General features: G+C 42.4%; 1 protein-coding gene across 5 annotated transcripts; it reads left to right on the top strand.

The window, feature by feature from the left end:
• Positions 1-1,228: 1,228 nt before the first annotated feature.
• On the top strand, positions 1,229-19,062 carry SETDB2 (SET domain bifurcated histone lysine methyltransferase 2). 5 transcript variants are annotated; one of them, XM_083606514.1, is made up of 13 exons: positions 1,231-1,313; positions 3,110-3,232; positions 3,406-3,471; positions 6,012-6,114; positions 7,074-7,628; positions 8,644-8,763; positions 10,361-10,530; positions 12,133-12,343; positions 13,157-13,262; positions 14,036-14,132; positions 14,800-15,119; positions 16,182-16,270; positions 17,884-19,062. In XM_083606514.1, the coding sequence occupies exons 1-13, from the start codon at positions 1,301-1,303 to the stop codon at positions 17,999-18,001; spliced, it is 2,091 nt and encodes a 696-aa protein (XP_083462640.1). In that variant the 5' UTR covers positions 1,231-1,300; the 3' UTR covers positions 18,002-19,062. The 5 variants fall into 5 exon arrangements, with proteins under 5 accessions (XP_083462643.1, XP_083462640.1, XP_083462642.1 ...); XM_083606518.1 differs by having other exon boundaries at positions 1,266-1,313; positions 7,071-7,628; XM_083606517.1 differs by lacking the exon at positions 8,644-8,763 and having other exon boundaries at positions 1,229-1,313; positions 7,071-7,628.
• The last annotated feature ends 2,712 nt before the right edge of the window (positions 19,063-21,774 follow it).

Raw genomic sequence — 21,774 nt, 5'->3', positions numbered from 1 at the left:
ATGTTCAACACATGCAGGAGAAGGAGAACCCACAACCCAGGTGTGCCAGCCCTTATATAGACATTTTAAATGCCCGCCCAGGAGTCCCAGAAACAACATACATACATCACAGAAGGGGTGTAGCCCAAGACCATCCCCTAGACACATCATACCTACATGACAGAAGGGGCGGTCTACAACAGAAATCTGAGTGCGTTGTTTATCTCCTGTCGTTGTTTACCTCCTGTCTGGCAGGTTACCTATTCATGCTTACTTGACTGGATACCCTGGGGCGCCTAGCCAGTCTTTTGTAGTGACAAATAGTTCCTGAGCCAGGTCATACACAGATATACCCTTAAGACAGGTTTTGTGAATGAAAAGACAATGGGGAGGTTTTTCCATTTTCCTTTGACCTTGCAGAGAAAACATTTGGTCAGTTTGGGAGCCAAAATGGTTCCAGGGCTGCCCTCCTGTGCTGCCTCAGACATGTGGCCCATACATTTATGTATGTGTTTGCCTGGCACATGCATGAACATTTTATTTTATATATATATATATATATATATATATATATATATATATATATATATGACCTTAATTTTTTTATTTCACCTGACTTCAGTGGGCGACCTCAGCCAGAATTGAGCTCTGGCCCTTCTCAGGCCGTTCTCTAAATCAATAAAAATCAGTAAAAATACATAGCTGACCCAGGTTCTGCCCCACCCCCAACAAAAATCCTGGTTACACCCCCGGTTCCAGCACCTTTTTCTGGAAAGGGAGGTTGCCTCACCGGGTTGTTATGGCAGAGACAGACAGACAAACAGGCGGCCCTGCAGCCTCCTCCCCCCGGGGTGGAAACCAGTCCTTTGGTTTGAATGGCCGGGGTTTTTTCTGAGGGGGTGGGATCATGTTTTCATCTACGGTTTTGTTTTTGTTTTTTTGCAAAAAAAGAACGGTTTCTTTTATTTTTTAAAATGCTGGCCTTAAAGCGCGTGTGGACGCGTGTGTGTTTGTTCCTTCCTTAAGGTCTGGCTTTTCGGTTGCCCTGGGAAAAAGCGACCAGTCCACGGGATTCCTGGCGCCCCCGAGGTCGGCGCTTGTTTGCAAGCGAGTCTCGCGACTCCTGGGTCTTTCTTGCCAAGCGCAGATTCCCCCAGTTTTTTCTGCCGGTGAGCTCACTTGCTTACTGCGCATGTCACAGAGCGCGGCGGGGGCGAGGCTTGGGCTCCGGTGCGCGTGCGCAGAAAGCGGCGAGAGGCGGGGCCCAGCGAGGGCGGAATCCCGCGAGGGCCGCCGGGAAGAGGGAGGCGGGCGGGCGGCCATGGCGCTGGCAGGTACCGTGCGGGGCGCGGAGAGGGGCGGGGGGGGGATGGGCGGGCGCGTCAATCCCGCTTGGCCACCTCCGTTTCCGCGCCCTTCGCTCTCGCCCCTTGGCAGCTGCCTGGGCCGGAGGAGGGAGACCCGCGAGGCCGCCTGCTAAGCCCCTTCCCAGGACGCGCGTCGGCCGCTGCTCGTGTGGACTTGCGCTCGCAGGCAGCGCTTTCCCACAACCCGCGGGACCGGCGCCAGCGTTAGGACCGGGCGCACAGCCACCCCGTCCCGCTTCTCCTCCCCGAACCCGGCCACGTTTGCGAACAGGAAAAAGGGGCCTTTTTGGTTGCAGCTGGGTTTTGAAAAAAAGGGTTTGTTCGGTTTTGTAGGGAATGCAAAACACAGGTGGCAGTCTAAAACAAAGAAAAATAAGAGTCTTGACAGCCAGAGCTGTTTGACAGTAGAAGAGACTCTCTGGGAAGGTGGTGGCCTGAGCAGAGTCGGGCTGATCTAGTCGCGATTCCTGCATTGCAGGGGGTTGGACTAGAGGACCCTCAGGGTCCCTTCCAACTCTACAGTTAGTGAGAATAATAAAATCTTACCAAAACAGCATTGAAATGTCATGGCTCTTTCAGGCCTCAGTGCTTTTCCATTATGGAAACAGTTGTGTCTGTTGTTAAGCAACTGGGAGTGTCTGTTCACTGCACTAATATTATAACAATGTCAGAAGAGCCCTTTTGGCCCATCCAGTCCAGCATCCATTTCTCACACTGGCCAGCCAGATACCTATTGGAAGCCAGCAAGCACGGCCCATCCACTTATGAACCCCAATAACTGGCATTCAGAGGCCGGAGCATCGGACGAGGACCTGGGAGATCTGGGTTCAAATCCCCACTCAATCGTGTAGCTCACTGGGTGACCTGGGGCCGGTCACAGCCTCTTAACCTGCCTCACAGGGTCATTAACTGCAGTGTGTGTGTGTGTGTGTGTGTGTGTGTGTGTGTGCCATGTCCTTGGAGAAAAAGGTGGGGTGTAATGCAAGAAAAAATCGCTCTTCTGCTTACCTGCTTAACTTTCTTAAAGCCAGCTGGATGGGGATGTTTGTCACCAGGCACCCAGAGATCTCCACATGCTCGCAATTGGACCCGTGCCAGTTGGAAAATGCGCATAACTAATTTCTAACACTGGAGGCAGAGATAACCTGGATATAGGGATTCATGCTCTGGTAACTCCAGATTAGATTAGTGTAACATGGACTGCAGCAAGCGTATTGGCTGACTTGTCAAGCTGAGCACCAGTTCTGAAAAGGCTGCACTGTCTGCCTGTAAGCTACTGAATTCACCTCAGGGTTAGGACTAATTTAGAAGGACTCAAATGACTTAGGACGCAGTTACCTGAAGGAATGCCTTTCCTGCTGTCATTGTGCCCATATGTTAAGATCTGCTGTGGATGGCTTTCTTGTCCATTGCTGAGTGAGGCATGTACCTTGAAACTCACAAAAGGACTTTTTGTTGTTGGCATTCTCCTGTCTCAGGAGATAATGGAGGAGGAGTGTTCCTTGGGGAAAAGTCAAACTATTGGGGAGTTACAGAACCTGCTGTTAGTCCACTGACTTTAGTAGGAAAGAGAAGAACCTATAATTTATTTTATGGTTTTTCTAGAATTGTTAATTTGAGTTTAGATGGGATGGGTACTGCGCTGGAATCACAGTTGATTGAAGGCGAGGTTTACAATGAAATAAAACTCTGGAGAGGTGGTATTTGGGTGTTTCTTCTAATGAAAAAAACGTTGAAACTTAGAACTCCCCCCTGCCCCACAGATGATGCAACAGAGTTTTGGAGGCAGATTGAAGATAGCCGAGTGGACTTGATATTTGAGCAAGTGCAGAAGGTACTTTGGTCTCTGAAGCAGAAGATCATGGACAGAACTGCAACAGATGAAGGTTTGGAATCCTTTGTTATGATAATCAAACCTTGAATGGCTTAATTCATATTGCGTACAGAATAAACAGTGCAAGCTAAACTTTACCATGCATTTATTTGTATGGTTATCATTTTTAGAGACTGTATTTTTAATACAGATTTTTAAAAGTCGGTATTACTTTTATTTAAACAGAGTACTGCCAAGCTTTGGCATTTGTGAATCAAGTGGATATGACTAACCTCCTACCTCTGACAAATGGTACGAAAAGAGTTTCCATTTTTTCTGTGTGTTGGTTTTTACTAAGCTAGAAAACATGAAATATTAGCTATCTCTTCAAAAACTATGGAAAACCCATTCTAATATGGCACTTCATGGGTTTGGGATTAGGATTATGTCCATGCCTATCTTTTGGCCTGCATGTTGGAGCTTCACATTGCTATGGGAGCCTAATTGTGTAGCCTGATTTGTTCAATTCTCTTTCAAGTATTAGGATTATGGTTGTTTGGGCTCTGTTCCATTCAAGCGTAATGTCCAATGTGCAGAAGTCAGGCATGTGTATATGTTCCTGATCCCCCACTGAACACGGTTACAGACATCTTTTGATCTGTCTGCGGTATATAACTTGGAGAATAATTTTAGAATTTCTCGTGAGAAGGTTAGGAATGCTGAGAGCTGTGACATCCATGTCGGCCAATCTACAGCTGCAAGGCATTGGTGGTGGCACTGCTTTTCCTAGGGGCTTTGCATCCCAAAGGTGTAAAGCAGGAATGGGGAACCTATCCAGTCTGAGGGCCATGTTCTCTTCTAGGCAGCCTTCCAAGGGCCACATGCTACTGGTGGGTGGGGTCAGGTGAAAAGGTGGGCAGAGCAACTACCATACTTTTCCGTGTATAAGACTAGGTTTTTTTTTACTAAAAAATAATGTTAAAGGGGGGTAGTCTTATACACGGGGGCAATCTGCCCCCATTTCCTTAATTTTGAGTCCCCCCAAATAGGGGGTGTCATACACTGAAAAATATGGTAATTTATATTTTACCTTTTTGCAGTAGACTAGTTTACACATCCAGACAGCAAGAGGCATTATCAGAGCTCAAGGACACATTCCAGTCAGGCCAAAGTGCAGCATGTGAAGCTGGGCCAGGGAGGGGGCTGCCTGGGGAGAGTTTTGAGGGCCACATTTGGCCCCTGGGCCTGAGGTTTCCCACCCCTGCTTTGATGGTCACATGAATTCTGTTAGGTGGGACATAATTGTTCCCCTTTTACTGGGTCAGACTCAGACTCCATCCAACTGAAGGCAGTTTGTGGTTTTCCAGAGTTTCTGATGAAGGAGTTTCCAAGCCATCCTGCTTAATCTCCTCGTGCAATAACTAAACACTGCATTTATTCATTGTTCCTCACTCGGGCATAGTGTACAACAGGGTGGATAAAAACCAATGATTTCTTTTAATTAAAAAAAGGGATTTTAAAAATTTTAAATCGGATTTTAAAAAAAAAATTAAATCAGATTTTTAAAATAAAATGCTTTTGGAGGAAAAATATTTCTAAAGATAGTTTTCTATTTAAGTTACATTATAGTCCAAAGGAAAAAAGGATTTGTTTTAAGTTTTTCATGTGTGCTAAAACTCAGTCTAAGTTGTTTTTTTAAAAAAAATGTTTAACCACATCAGTTAACAAACATGGATACATATGCTATAATGTTACTGTTTTAGTTAAATAAATTGTTTAAATTGTTATTAAGGAAATGATTATTTTTCTCCTTCCAATAAAGTACAGCAGAAAAGTTGTTCAAATATAAACAGTTAACTTATTAAAACTCACAATAATTTCATAATTATCTATCTATGTATTTCTAATAGTATAACCAAATCAGTAATTTTTGATATAACTGTAAAAAATACTCTGAAAATTTATTATTCCAAAAATGAAACCTTCATCTGGTTGTAAATATTAAGATTATACCAGCAAGAATGAGTCTTTCTGTAAAAAAACGATTTAAATCAAGTCTAACTGACTAGTGATTTAAATCAAGTCTTACTGACTAGTGATTTAAATCGTGATTTAAATGGATTTGATTTAAATCAAATCCACCCTGGTGTACAATCACCAACACATCAGTCACCAACCTTGCCTCTAGTTTGGCCTTAACCTTGAGCTCTTGAAGTGTTGGAAGAAATCTATAACATTTGGGTGGTATTCAACTAAGTTTTACTCAGAGCACACCCACTGAAATTAATTAACTTGGTCCTGTTCATTGATTTTAATGATTCTATTCTGAGCAAAACGTGGTTGAATGCCACTCACAGTGTTTGACATATTCTATCTTTCCAAAGGACAAAGCCACCACCCCCTATTCTGTGCAAATACGTTGCAGTCCTGGGAGTGGCAAATTAATCCATTATGTTGATTTCTGTTTTGATTTCTGTTTTGACAATAGTCACAGAGTTATTTTGCCTTAAAATCACCAGCTTTCTTGGGAGTCTGGGATGAGGTAGGATAAAATATACCCCATATGTCCTCAGATCCCCAAAGTTTCACAGTGATTTGAAGCATGAGGGTGGAATTGGCATAATACAACTGAAGACACTCAGGCTGATGACAGCAGAAGATTCTTGTCATGTGCAAAATAATTCAATATTAAAACAATGCACTTAAAATGCTGTCTTAAGACCTTTGTTAATATATGCATAATTACAAATCATTATTGGTTTAAATAAAAGTCTGTACTGCATTTAATTGTGACTGTTCTTAATTGCAATCTAAAATGTATATTGCTAGAGTTTATATTTTACTTTTCAAAGTAAATAATGCTGTTACTGAAGAAGATATGCAGAAATTTGAGCCTGGTTTACATCCTTCTGCCTCAAGTGAAATTATAGAGAATCCCGGAGATGATTTTTCTTTGTGAGTAAACCATATTTTTGTTGCTTTTATTTCTTAGGAGTTTGTACTGTTACTCTAAAAATTAGGAACAACAAAACCATCTAGAACCCTACAGATAGGGATGCTTGAGGATTTTGTTCATTCCACGTTTTGAGGTGGACAAAACCGTTGAAGCCACCTGAACCACTGTGCAGTCAGTAGGATAACAGCACTTCATAGAGTACAGACCAAATTTCCATTTTAGGCCACATGCTTGTTTTTAAAATGCCCTTCATTGTGGTAATGTGGAGGAAGGAATGGATCACTGATAGGGAAATGTAGTGAAGTAGTGATTCACCCATCCCTAGTCCAAGAGTGACTGGTTATGTAAGACCTGCATATAGACTTCCGTCGTCTCTACCGCAGTGCCTGTCCCTTTCTGCTCTGCCCATTCATTTCCCCAGGTGGCCTTCCCCTTCTGGGCTCCTTCCTCTGCTTTCTCCCTAATTCTGCCCCGTTTTCTAAACCAGTCTTCCTGTCTAACATCCCTTCAGGATCTGAGCAGCTCTGCTCAGGAGGAAAGGACCCAATCCTCATTCTGTAGGCTGAAGGTGACACAGAGGCCTCTAGGGATCCCTTTCTCCTCTCCTCTCCTCCCCACACCCCTGACCAGAAAGTGAATTTGGCTCAGGTGGACAAAGTCAGAATCCAGTGCTTGGGGCATGCCCTTCTTCCTCCACCCCGGAGCTCCTTTAGACAGAGGTTTCTGGATACCAAATGAAAAACATTCATAACTGATGTCAGCAATTTGCCACACATGTTCTCCTCTGACCATTATTATTAAGATAGATGCAGAATGCAAATGTGATCAAAATGCTCACTTTTGTGGTTTGAAATGAGTGAATTCAATCAACAATTGTATCTGAACAAACCTTAACTAACTTACTGATTGCCTGACATATTTTTCTTCCAACACTTGCATGTGTGCTTGTAAACAGAAGAATGAAGATAAAGGAGGCGATACATTCAAGGAGTAAAGGCGAACCTGCAGAAGTGTCTTCAAAATTCCCCTATGAGGATCATGTCTGCTCTAAAGAATGCCTTGCCAAAAGGCCATGGAATTCATACAAGGATGAAAACCCTCTTCATCTGCCAATGCTGTGTCATTTCCAAAGATGGCATGCCAAACCAGATTATGTGTCAAAGTCACACAATGTTATATACAAAGCTCCCTGTGGAAGGAGTCTGAGAAATTTTCAAGATGTTCAGAATTATTTGTTTCAGACAGAGTGCACTTACTTATATTTAGATCACTTTTCTTTCAATACCTATGTACAGGTGTTTAGAAACAATCCTAGTTGCCAGCCCTTTGTGTTTGATTTTGATATCAGCAACGGGGCAGAGACAATACCAGTTTCTTTCTGTAATGACATAGACCACGACCGACTACCTTACTTTAAATATCGGAAGGTCTCTTGGCCCCATGGATACTTCTTGAACAATTTCTCCAGCATGTTTATTGACTCATGCAGTTGCACAGATGGCTGCACAGACAGGTATGTATTCTAAACTTACTGTTCAGCACTGCAAATACCCTTGGACATATTTACATGTATATTGTGGCAGAGTGGTGTGCAGCATTTAATCTACAGATTTGCAAAGAGTTAGCAGCTTTAAACTGCATTGCCAAAGGTGAGGACTTACCTGATTTCTACAAATAATCAGAGTTCAAGCATGGACACGGTATTCTATTCTTACGCTTTTCATAAAAAGGGCCTAGACCAGTGCAGTCCTGGGTTTAATTTAAAGAGTGGGTGTCGGGGGCTGGACTGAGGAGGAATGGTGGGAGCCCCCTCCCTTCTCCTGAACCTTCCCAAGAACAGGAGGACAGTATAGATTTAGAACAGTGGTTTGCAGAAGGCTGCAGAGGAGAAAATCTGGGGAATATTGGGAGAGGAACAGCAGGAAGAAGCACTGGGGGAGAGACAGCTGACAGACTCAGTGTCCTTGGAAAGCATTCCTGATCCCCGCTCTCCCAGGACCAGGCGGGCATTGAGAGTAGTAGAACAGAAACCTCAGAGGCAGAAAGCTCAGATCAGCCGGTGCAACGATGACGTAGAATAGAAGAGACGGAGGGGATTGGACTTTACTCGGAGCAATGCCATTATTTAATAGAGACTGCATTCCTTCGTGTCTCTCTCTGAATACTGAATAAATTATGTGGTAAGAACTCGTTTATCTGCTTTTTGGTTGCCACTGGGGGAGGAATTGGATACCTTGAAGCCTGACAGTGGGGTACACTAATGTACTTTTCAAAACTGTTTACTAATAAGTCTTTTTAAACATGCAGAGAACATAAAAAGCTTTAAATAAGCAGCTCTGTTAAATGGAAAGGATCGTAATATTTAACTTGCTGGCTAAGCTGTCTTTCTTGAGACAGCTATTCGCTTGCTGTGCTACCTATCAGCTCCTTTGAAAATTTAATGATTAAACACATGTCCAGAGAGTAAATGGGCTATATTGCTTTATTTCATATCCTTATTTGCACTAGATCTACTGTGTGCTTTCTAGGACAAAATGTGCATGTCTGCTTCTAACTGAAAGAAACTGCCATGAAGCTTCTGTGTCTTCAGGAAAAGAAGCATCTAATGGATATAATTATAAAAGACTCGGTGGACCTGTGCCCAGCGGGTATGCAACCCCAACTTTATTTTTACCTGAAGGCCAGACATGGTGGTTCCATTGTGTCCTTAATTCAAGCTGTCTTGTTTTGGTCATGTAGAGAATGGGAACCCCATTGCTTTGCTGTTCTATTGTAAGGGGCAGCTTTCAGCTTAACAGAAGAAAAGTGTAGCATTGAACTTGCCCCAGAAAAAAAACAACTAAAAAAAAAGGTATCCTGGATCCTAGTAGACAGGATTGGGCAACAAATATAATGGAAATTGTGGTTCTCATGTACTAGCAGTTCCTTTATTTATATTATAAATTTATCGCAAGATACATTGGCCTGGCACCATCAGTATCAACGTTTAGATGCCAAGCAAGTACTTTCCTGCATTTGACTCTTAATTGGGGTCAGATAGTATGATACTCTAACCTACATTGATGTTCAGCTTTTAGTAAGCTGAGATAAAAGTTTTTATGTTATTGCAAGATGATTACTTTAAGTTAATAATATTGCTTTATCTTTTTGAAGTACTTGAAATGTGTTATGTATGCTTTAATAATAACTAGTGTATACATATAATAATGATGATGATGGAGTGATAGCACAGTCAGTGGAGCATGAGAATCTTAATCTCATCTCCACATTGGGTGAAAGATTCTACTTTGCAGGGGTTTGGACTGGATGACCCTTGTGGTCCCTTCTAACTCTACAATTCAGAGAATGTTAAGTGGCCGAGGTTTTGAGATCTCCAGGGGAGTCGCTATTGGCACATTTGCTTACCTGTAAGGTTCATAAGACAGTGTTGCATGAGATGGCCTTTTCTTTAATGGCCCTCAGGTTGTGGAGTGCTCTCCTGTCTAAGGTGTGTCTGGCCACATGATTATGGACATTTTGACATCTGGTCAATACAATACAAGCTTTTCTGCACAAGCCTTTTTATGAAGTTTACAGTTTGTGTTGAGCTGTATGGGATGACATGCTAAAAGATGAGCTAAATAAATAGAAACATACTCTAACAACCAAAAATATGGGCGTTATGCCCTGATAAAAATGGTTCCTCCCACCTGACCCAACACTCTGGAGCAGATTTCGGGGTGCCCAGCAGGCTGCAGAGTTAAGGAGGGAGAAATTCCTTTGTGCAGGTGGACATTTGCTGTGCAAGTTGGAACTGCAGTGTTTGATACAAGCCCCTAACTATAAATACTGAATGTGTGGGCTATACATTTTCAGAATGCATCATCACACTGTACTGTTGGTACTTCCATGTTAGGATCCTTTTATTGTATATTGCTACTCCTCTTGCTTTTTCATTTCCTTGCGCTAATTAAGTCTAATTCAGCCTCATACTATTCATACATTTGCTGTTTCCTATAGCAATGTGGATCTCTTGCAGTGAGGCTTGCATTTTCTTCTGTAGGTATTCCAAATATTGTAGGTGCTAGCAGTTATGCTAGCGGTGCGTATTGCTGCTTCAGTTTCCTCATCAAAACATGCAGCAGCTCCTGAGAAAGTGCTGGAGCTCCAAGAGGATCCTCTTGTCCTGAACGTTGTTCACTCAGCTGCTCTCCCCACCCTCTGAACTATTGAACCTGTAATGCTGCTGTTTTCTTTTTGTGGCAGAATATATGAATGCAGTGTGTTATGCAGCTGTGACAAGATTATGTGCCAGAACAGATTAGTGCAGCATGGTCTTCAGGTTCGGCTGCAGGTCTTCAAAACTGAAAAGAAGGGCTGGGGAGTCCGTTGCCTTGATGACATTGACAAAGGAACTTTCGTTTGTACATACTCAGGTAATTTAATGTAGTCCAGGAAAGGATGGAAATTCATATTTTTTTTATTTTTTTATTGCTTTTTCACAAATAGATATACATATGCAAATATCTTCTTCCATTTCCTTTAGTTATATAAACTATATTCTTACTTACATTCATTGCATTTTCCTTTTCAACATACTAAAACAGTCACCAAAATACAAATCCCACCCAAAAGTCAACTTGGGGGGGGGGGAACCATCCTTCAAATAGTTCCAAAGTAAAACCTGCGTATCTTGGTAGAAAATTCACGGTTAACATTAGACACTTGTGAGGCAGTAACTGGAATATTGAGTGTTCAAACAGGAAATGGATGGTAAAAATAGGTTCCAAGTGTTATGAACTTATACATATGTACAGTAAACATGGCAGAACCCATCCCTCTCTCGTCTTGGGGGAGCCATCCAAACTGGTGGGCATCCCTACCTCTTGTGGGAACTAACTCTATAGTTTTAACTATGTGCTGGCCGTCTTCCAAATACCAGGTCCAAAGAGAGGACTGGAGATGCACAAAGTCTTCTCAGTCTGCATAATGGCCCAGCACCCCTGGCATTCACAGGAAGAGAGAAGACAGATGGGTGTCTTGCCCACACTTGAATAGATCATGCCCCAACTCCTGCTTAGTTTTTTAAAAAAGAAGTCCAAATCCAAAATACCCATTGTAAGAAGCATGTAAGCCTGGTGTTGACTGCAGCCAGCATGGATCCCTCCATATATGGAAAAATCAATTTGATTCATTTAAATAACCCCAATCATCCTTACCATAGAATGTAAACCACACTGAAATTATTTAAAGCTGCTATATAGAGAGCTTGTTTGGGGCTTATTGCTATTCTGGAACCTGAGCATTTTATACTTACATAACAGGAATGGGATGAGAATTATGGAGAGAAGGGGGAGAAGTGTTTTTCTTTCCTTCTTCCTGAAGCATTGCTAGATAACGCAGGGAGGGATGTCTTGGCCCCTCCAGCCCTAATCTTCCCCCAGGGTGCTTTGGATAAGCTGTTAGGGACTTTGGCAGGCCACTCCCTCCCCACCCCCATTTCCTCTCCATTCCCCCCACCCTCACTTATCAACTGACACTGTAGTGTTTTATACACCGTGGAAGCTCATGATTCAAAGTTCAATGTGCCTAACAAGTTCCCAGGCTATGCAGAAAACACCGTCTTGTTTTTGGATGGCCCAGTTTCATTTCCAAACCCATGAGAACTCAAGTACTCAAGGGCAGCCATGCTGACCTCTAGAATACTCTACTCCACTGGCAGCCTGGTTTCCTCCGCCCATTTTTCACATTCTGTGACTGCTGAGCATCCTCAGTCTTCATTGGAGTTTCGCCTTAAACACTGTGTTGTGCTGACTTTGAGGTTCCCCTGAACATACTGATATTTTTCTCTTGTTTCTCAGTGGCCCCATTTGGACTCAGTTATGTTGGAACTAATCGCCTGAGTTCACTTTTAGAGTCAGTAATGTTAGGATTAAAATTTACATTTGGATAATCTTGAATGCATTCATTGCTTCTGCAAACACCCATCTGTTTCACTGCAAATACTAGAATATAGAATATATCCTTTTTTTCTTTAGGCAAACTGATGAGCAAAGATGAATCCAGGCAACCTAAAGATAAAGGTGGTGAGGTTAAAGAGGAAGATACAGAGAATGGTGACAGAAGCCACACTTTATTTAAAAAAAGGATAAAACTGGATATGTTCTGTTCTGATTCAGAGACTGAAGTTATCCAAACCACTAGGAAGCAAAAACCTTTGCCCGTAAAAGGTGAAGATCAGCTAAGTGTGTAAGTTCAAGTAACAGTTTTGGGAGTCACTGTGAGTGCTATCCAAGATCTCCATGGCCAGTAAACTCCATCAAAGAAAAGCTCAGCAGCACAGGCCATTCTTTATGTTTGGAGCAAGTGAATATCTCAGGCATTCTTTCCCCCAGGCTTCCCTTCCTTTTTTCTGATCATCCTTCTCCCTCACTTGGGAAGGAAGGACTGGCCTTATCAGTTGCTGACATTGACCCTGGCCTTGTCCAGCTAGTGCAGTGGTCAGCCATTTATATTTTGTGTTGTTCCTTCCCAATACCACTGGCACAAAAAATGTTAATAACAATCGTAGTGGCAGCATGGTAATGTCTTTTGTTGGACCAGTTCTGGAAACCTTTCAAGCTAGAAATAACATTTCACATATCTAATGAAATAGTAGAGAACAGCTTGTCAACTTTAGTTCAGCATTTCTTCCAGTATGATTGCATCTTCAGAACTAAAAGCCACGAAGGATTTTGAACACTTGGTCCTAATTCCCTGACTCCCTCATTTATCTGAGGTTCAAGAAGTTAAATTTATGTACACTTAAAAAAACCAAAAACCCTTAATAGTGACAAGTGGGTTAACCTTTAGCCTGCTTTAAAACTCTGTGATAGGAAATTGTCTTCAGAGTATAAATGTTCTAATATGCTACTAAATGCTAATGTTTCTGCCTTGCAAAATTTCCATATAATGTTTGGTAAGAAATTTGCTTTGTCCTTTTGAAATTGTAAAATTTATAGGAAGAATATTTTATAATTCATTGTGCAAGTTGCATAAAGTCCTTTATCCATTTCTCTTTAGAATTCAGAGTTGTCAAAGCTACAGCTGTAACAGTACTCAGACTTACGAAGCTGTCACAAGACCGAAAACTCGAACATCTGTTCTTCAGAAACATCAGCGGCAACTAGTAAAAATTCTACCTTTTTTTTTGTCTTCAAGGAGTTCCAGCTGCTTTCTCTGTCTATTCTTTTTTCAGCTATCAAAATGATTTGTGGTACAACAAAATCTGTTACTAGCTTGCTACTTCCTTCTCTTTTCCACCATGTAAAATGTGTATTTCTACACCTCAGTGAGATTGTACCCTTGTTTTGTGAGAAGTGAGGGGATGACCTGCCCACTCCTATTATAGGGTGCAGGTAGCCAAGTCTGTGTCGTCCTACAGCTGCTGCTTCTACTCCTCAAGTCACCATAGGCGAAGTGATAGTGTGGATAAAAGCTTTCTTGTTCAGTCTGCCTATTGAAAAGGGGAGTGCAGTGGGCAGAAAATACTATTCTAAAATTTCTATGGACCATGGGAAAGTTGCTACAGTAGACAGTGAATTGTATCCAGCTATGTCAAAGAGTAGACCCTTTGAAATTTACAGTCTACTCTGAGGATGTCTTAGCAAATCTTAGTTGATTACATCACGGTGGCAAAAGAATATTCACAGAATGTTTACGTCTTGCAAGGGGGAGTGGGGAAAGTGATTTCTGTCACATACTTTCCGCACATTGGAGCGTAAATAAAATACCTTTTATTTCCAGACCCTATTTTCAGGTAATCCTGCATTATAATGTGCAAGGCATTGGGCTCTGGAAAGTGGCCATTTTATTCCTCACCATGTCAAGGTAACCTGTTAAAAAAAGAAGTGTAGACTTTGAGCAAAGAGCAAACGATTGATTATGAACTTTTCTTCTGAGGGAATTGCTGATACCAGTTCAGATGATGATGGAAGTTCTGTGTGCCAGAAATCATCAAGAAGTAAACTAACTGCTGCAGCCAAGAAAGGAGATGAAAGTAAGTTACTCTAGGTGGGGTCTGACCAAGGCAGAATGCAGTGGCACTTTGACTTCCCTTGATCTGGACCCTGTACTTCTGTTGATGCAACCTGGAATAGCATTAGCTTTTATTGCTACTGCATCATACTGTTGACTCATGTTAAGCATGTGGTCTACTAAAACCTCTAGATTTTTTCGCATACTTCCTATATTTGTGCAGCTGGTTATTCCACTTTATACAAATATAAAGTGTAGAACTTTATATTTGTCCCTATGCCTTCTGCATTTGTCCCTATTGAAATTCATTTTGTTCATTTTGGCCTAGTTCTCCAATCTGTTGAGGTAATTTTGAATCCTAATTCTATCTTCTGAGGTATTTGCTACCTCTCCTAATTTTGTGTCATCTGCAAATTTGATGAGCATCCCCTCAATTCTCTCATCAAAGTTATTTAAAAAGATGTTGAACACCACCAGGCCTAGGACAGAACCCTGAGGTACCCCAATTGTCAGTTTTTCCCCAGGATGGCGAGGAATCATTGGGTTAGGCCAGTCAACATCCAAACAGCAACTTGTCATTGTACACTGGAGACTTTTAATAACAGCATGAATGTTTGATATTGAAACTGTTGGACGAGTTTAACTTGATGTTTGCTAATGATACGCTATCCTGAAATGTGTGTTGACAGAATCAAGTCTACAAGAAGAGCTTGGTGAAATGGTGAGCATCGTACAGTCCGAAGGTAGTGTAGACTGCGTTAAAGAGAATCCTCTTTTCAACACCACTTTGAACAGTAAGCCAGCTGTGCAAGATGACAGAGAGATTAAAAAAAAAAGCAAGGACCTATTCTGGACTCAAGATATACACAAGAAAAGTTTCAAGAGAGGGAGAAGAGAATCTGCTCATAAAAAGCAAGCAACGGAAGATAGCAAAGCATTCCTAAAGAATAAGGAGAGCCCATGTTTGCTGGATGCAACCAAGGAAGGCAATGTGGGCAGATTTCTTAATGTAAGTAACAGTGGTATGTGTGTCTGGTTTCAAAGCCGGCTATTGTGTTGCAGAAATCTATTCTGAATGTGAACCACCTCCCTCCCTTGTAAACAGTGCACATCTGGTCCCCAGGCCCCATTTTTGCTTTTGGCATTACTGGCTGCACCATGCCAGTATCTATTATGGCCTTGGCTTACTGTTTCCCTACAAGGGAGGGAAATTTGTGGCCTCCAGATGTTGTTGGACTGCAGTTCTCATCAGCCCCCGCCAGCAAGACCAGTGGTCAGTGATGATGGGAACTGTAGTCCAGCAAAATGTGGAAGGACAAAAGTTCCCCACCCTTCCCTACACTAACAGCTGAGATCCTCAGTCAGCACCATTGTCAGCTTTCCAGTTTGCCTGTGCATCAACAGGCACATGTCCAATCTCATGCCTGGCATTCTGCCTGCAGTTCACGGAGGTCCTCCTTCATACTGTGTGTGGCTGGGTGTTTCACCCTCAAGGCTTAGCTTGCAAGATAGTATGAAATGCTTGTTTCGCTCAGACATAGGAGGCTTGCTGCATTCAAGTTAACTGGGATTCTTTGCTGTGCATGTCTGCAGCTGCTATTCCAACCCTGTCCTGTGCTGGCAGCCCCCTCCATGGAGGCAGAGGTTTGGTCCCTGAGCAATGTTCTTCTCTTTTACTGCCTAGCTTCCCAGAGAGAGTGATCCTTTTGCTTTAGCAGTTTGGCATTGAGAAGGGTGCCAGTGTGTCTCCCCTATTTTTAAGCACCCACACTGCTGTTCTAGCAGGATTGCCCTTGGCTGTCAGATCAAGATTCTTCAGGAACACGGGCAATAAAGCAATACATAGTCATCTCAATATTATTGTCACAAAATCTTACTCGTTTTAAAATAGATCCCTGCTCTGCCTCCTGTACTGTTGATGTTAAGTATCTGTTTTGGGATCAAAGGGAAGATCTTGCTGTAAAACAAGAGCACTTTAGATATTTTTTTTTCTAAACTAACATTTGCACAAGAAAGTATATTAATAGCAGAACCTGTCATTTTAATTTTCATTGGTTTGTTCCGTTTACAGCACAGCTGCTCCCCTAATCTCTTTGTACAGAGTGTATTTGTAGAGACCCACAACAGAAATTTCCAGTGGGTGGCATTCTTCACAAACAGGTTTGATGTATTTTATTGCTTTCATCTTCATCCCGCTGAAAGAGCAAAAAAATGTTTCCAACAAGGGGGGGGGGGGGAAAGAGTACAAAACCTAGAACTTGTGCTTTGACATTGATCTTTACAGCCTAGGTTTCAGCACACACTTTGCTGCCATCCAACCAATACTTTATTTTGCTAGAAAAATACTGTGGCAGGAGTTCTTTTTATAAAGACAAAATGTGTGTCTGTGTGAGATTGTCAGTTGCTGCTTAAGCTATAATGGCACATCTCTGCATGCACCACTATGACAGAAGTGGGTGCTTAACTTACATGACTTCAAGGGGCAAGGAACAGCTCAGTACACTAAACTGATTAATGATTTGTTTCCTTTATCCTGGTTAAGGAAACAAGCCATAATTAAGCCGTAATTGGATTTGCACAAGCCTTGTGTACCTGTAGAAATGGAAAAAGAAACCAAGAAACTGCAATTAATTATAGTTTTCCACTGCATGCAAATCAGGAACTATGGTTTAGCTCACAAAGAAGCCAGAACTCAGATATGAACAAACGATCGTAATGGGAAGCTATGGTTAATTGCAGCTTCTTGGTTTGTTTCCCTGCTTAAAGGGGCTGCAAGTACATAACTAAAAATTCTCCCTCCTCAATTACCTGCTGTCGCTTCAGTTGCATGTTGGGAATGTTGGCTTGCTGATAACTATAATTGTTTTGCGTAGCCAATGTTGAAATTATAATCTCCAGTTGCCCAACCCTGCAAAATGAATTGTAGTTTTCACTTAACAGATCTGCAAACTGAGGCTAAAAGATAATGTCCGTACAATTCATGATTTGGCTTTCAGCTCAGGACACAAGAATTTACTGACTTTGTTTTTTAGTTGAAAGACACTTCGCTAGACAGTTTTGTGACCATCTTCTTTAGTTTATTATTCACTGTCTTCTGTTTTGTGTTGCTGAAAGTTCCCAATTTGAAATTTGGTAGGGTTTGCTCAGCCCCCAAATCTGGAAGATCCCACATGATAAGTTTGCCATCTCTTGGTCATGCTGAGCCAAGACTCAATTGGAAGGTACTTCAAAAGAAAAGGCCCCAATTCCTTTAGGTGTCACTATTCCTCGTTTGGTAATCCAGACCTTTCTTTCCCCCTGCTGTTGCTGTGAGGAGAGCGGGGTGTGTGTGAGAGAACTCATCTCCATCACCTCACTCGACTTACGGCAGGCTCACAGCCACAGAGAAAGAGGGCACATAGATTTAATCGTCTCCCATTTTGGTCAGGCTGTTTTATGCATAGAAAAGGTTGTCACAGTGGGCTGGTTTTAGGAAAGGAGAGGAGGCATCATGCCACCAGGTCCCCATTTGTATGGGACCCTCATGGCAAAAGACCTCTCTGCATGATATCAACTTCTTACCTCCCCAAATGGCATGCATTTTGCTCACGAGGTAAAAGTGACTGATCTTATGTAGAGTGCCTTTCCCTCATCACAAAATAATCCCATTGCAATAGGTGAGTGTGAAGTTGTGCTTGTGGGTAGTTTTACACCCTGTTTTAGCTGTTGAGCATAAAAAATCCAGCTGCCTTTGGTTGCTGTTCTATTCACTGTGTGATATGTTTGCATCCTAGGCATGTAAAGGCTGGAACAGAACTCACATGGGATTATGGCTATGAAGCTGGAAGCATGCCTGAAACAGAGACTACTTGTCAGTGTGGTGCTCATAAGTGCAGGAAAAAAATATTATAGAGTTTTTTAGTCTTGTTAGTTGAGGTATTTTCAATGTTTTCCAGACCCAATACCCACTTTGAACCCAAACATATTTTGGGACATACAGTGGTACCTTGGGTTACATACGCTTCAGGTTACAGACTCCGCTAACCCAGAAATATTACCTCGGGTTAAGAACTTTGCTTCAGGATGAGAACAGAAATCATGCTCTGGCGGCGCGGTGGCAGCGGGAGGCCCCATTAGCTAAAGTGGTGCTTCAGGTTAAGAACAGTTTCAGGTTAAGAACAGACCTCCAGAACAAATTAAGTACTTAACCCGAGGTACCACTGTAATTTCTTTTACCATATATTTGCACAGTGGTAGTGCTTCTGTTGCAATCCACCTTGGATCAGGCTGTGACTCATTAGAGGGTCCCGACCCACTAGTTGAAGACTAGTGCATTAGCATAACAATTAGCATTTAAGGTACAGAAGGTATTGTGTTACTGTAGGCCAGTTCATATGAACATGTTTATCAGGTGATAATTGCAGTTGTCTCTTGATAGCTGTTTGACAGTTGAACAGGCTCTTGGACGGTGGACTCCCCCTTCACTTTTTAAGCAGAGGTTGGGTGGCTGTCATGGATGCTTTAGTTGAGATTCCTCCATTGCACGGGGTTGGGCCCTTCCAACTGCACTTGTATGATTCTATGGAGCTTTAGCATGCTAGCACAAATAGAGGCATAATAAGCATGCTGCTTGACAACCACTGACACAGCGGTTCATGGGAACTGGCCCGAAACCTCTCTCAGAAAAAGAAATCTGCCTTAATAAAAACAGATTTTGAAGGAGTTGGTCTAATGGGACTTTCATAGAATGAGATAGTTGTATAAAAAAACCTTTCTCCTCTTCACTATCAAACTTAGCTTCACGTACCTGGTTATTTGTGAGATACTTTCATAACAAGGTTGGGACTCTTTTCGGCTCAATGGATCAGATCAGCTTTGGCCTCACAGGTAGGCAGGATCTAGATACCTATGAACTTAAGATGGACCTGCTTCTATGATCAAGCCACTATTCTGTTAAAAACTCATTTTTGCTATTTGCTCTCTGGAGGTATCATTTGAATCAAATTTTACTACCACACTTAAGACTTCTAAGGATGTATCTGTTTGTTTCATCTAAACAACAACAACAACAACATACATACAACAACACAACATACACAACAACAACATTTTCATCTAAAGACAACAACAACATACATACAGGTGAACACCAGGTCTAAGGCATGTCTGCAACTGAGTTGGGCCAGGCTTATTCAAGGACAGCCCCATGGAGGATATGCTTTCCACGAAGTCCCGAGCAGCCCCTTGTAAGATTGTGTCAGCATGGATGTTGAAATCCCCTAGGACAACCAAACTAGGTGTCTCCAGGAGAACATCCGCCACGACCTGAAGCAGCTCAGGCAGGGAATCCTTGGTGCAGTGGGGAGGAATCCTGTACTGCCCCTATTGTCCAACTTCCAGAACATGCACTCAGAAAACTGGATCTTCCCAATAGGACGTCTGGTGCAAACTAATGACTTCCTAAAAACCACTGCAACACCTCCCTTCCCACCCATAAGACCTAGGTTGCTGTGCGTAAGAGAAACCTGGTGGACAAGCAGCGGCAAGAACCGGCCCATCTGCTTCATCCAACCAAGTCTCTCTTACACATGCCAGGTCAAGTCCTCCATCCACGATCAAGTCATGGATGACAGCCGTCATGTGAGTCATTGACCTGGCATTGCACAACAGCTCCTTAAGGTCGTGTGGGTCTCCCTTGTTGATTCCAGTATCCTTCTAGTCAGGATCAGACCCGGAGGCAGAGATAGCCTTCAAACAACGACTCAACCTGCCTCCTCGGGAATGATGTGGTCTGGTCTTAGCGTAACTCCTCCTCCTGCCTCTGAGATTGGGTGTCCCAGTGCATTTGCCCCTGTTGGCTGGGGCCCACTCCCAGGCAGCATTGACCATCTCCCCTTAAGAACAATTTATAAACAATACAATAACCAAAAAAACCGTGGGGGGGGGGGTAAAATTATACCTAAACTAAACCGGAGCTGGATCCTCTTCAAAAGGATTCTGGTTTTTCCAATTGCAAACATCCGCGCTTGTAAACGGCGCATGTTGCATAGTAAAAGTGTGTGGAGGCTGGTTGCCCTTGGCGTTAAGCGGCTCCAAGGGGTCATACACCCGGCGGAGTGGGGCCACCAGATTGGACCAGGCAGGGGTATGGGGCCTTCGGGTTTTTTACCCCGGAAAAAAAAATACCCTTTTGTACTGCCTTTTTGTCCACTTCACCTCCTTTTCTAAGTCCTTCTAAATTCTTCAATCCCAGCAACATTTTCCTCCTCGCTTTCCTCCTCATCCTCTCTCTCTCTCTCTCTCTCTCTCTCTTCTTTGAAGTACGTTAACAAGGTAACACAGGTGATAATTGCAGAAGATTGCAGGTGATACTCTGGCATCTAAAATCATTCACACAAACAGAAAGCTTAAAAGCACAAAAAACATGTACCAGATGCTGGCTTTTCTCAAGGTTAAATGTGATTATAGCATGTTGTTGTTTAGTCGTGTCCGAGTCTTCATGACCCCATGGACAAAAGCACGCCAGGCACTTCTGTCTTCCACTGCCTCCCGCAGTTTGGTCAACGATTATAGCATATACACACACAAATTGCAGGCAGAGATTAAATCACAAAAGAATGAGATCCTCTCGGAAGGTAGTATACTACTGTGATTATCCTACCTTTGCCTCTAAGATATGCTTGTTTTAAATTCTTTCTGCAGAATATTCACTGCGAAAGGGAGTTTTGTTGGGCTGCACTTGAAAGTTGATTGACTTTTTTTCTGACAGTTTCCCCTTATTATTTATCTGCAAGTAATTTTAATCTTGATACACATATTCACGTACTTAATTGACTTAGGACAGTGGTTCAGCTAAAATTAGGGCACTACAGTAGGTTAAGTGCTACCTGCTGTATGGCTGAATTTTCTTATAAGAAAACTTCTGATAACAGTTTGAAAGGGTATTCCTATTAAACAGGAGGAATAAGCAACTAATGCTGACTTTCAGATAAGTGACATCAGAACTCAAAGAAACAGCAAAGAAAGAGCACACACTGTATTCAGAATGTTTAAGAACCCACAGTAGACACAGACTTGATGACCATGCTGAGTAAGTATAAACTCATTTCTGCATCTGAATGGCATACAGAAGGAGACAGAGTGCAACTCAACTTCTAACACCAACTTTTTGCATATCTATTTAATTAGATTAATTAATCTTAATTAAGATTCCTGGCCAACGCACCAAGAAATGTAGCCTTATTAGACTTTACCGATTGGTAGGGTGAGTGTTGCTCCCAGAACAGGGAGGAAGGAGTCAAATGACACTGAGGTTTGGTTCAGAGAAAGAGTTTATTCTGCTCTCCAGATAGTAGAAGGCATATATATATCTCTTGAAGTGTCGGAGTTGGAGAAAAGGACTCATAGCTGCTCACCTGGGAACAAAGGCTGCACCCAGAAGTATCCCCAAAGCATAATCCTGCTCCTTAAAGGATCCTGTCAAGAGAAGAAAATAGGCATTTTTGCAGATAATGTGTCCTTAGACATTTGTTCATTGTCATTCACTTTCCCTACTTGGGAACCAGACATTGGTTGGCTCACCCAGCTCTGATGAAAAGGCTAGAGCTGAATGGTATCAGCATGGGGATGGCACTCCAGTCCACAATACCAGACACCCTCGGAGACACATTGAACTTTGAAGGACA

The sequence above is a fragment of the Podarcis filfolensis genome (assembly GCF_964270895.1).
Source record: "Podarcis filfolensis genome assembly, chromosome: 3".
Lineage (NCBI taxonomy): Eukaryota > Metazoa > Chordata > Lepidosauria > Squamata > Lacertidae > Podarcis > Podarcis filfolensis.
Note: the sequence above shows the minus strand (reverse complement) of the source record. Positions and strands in the feature narration are given on the sequence as shown.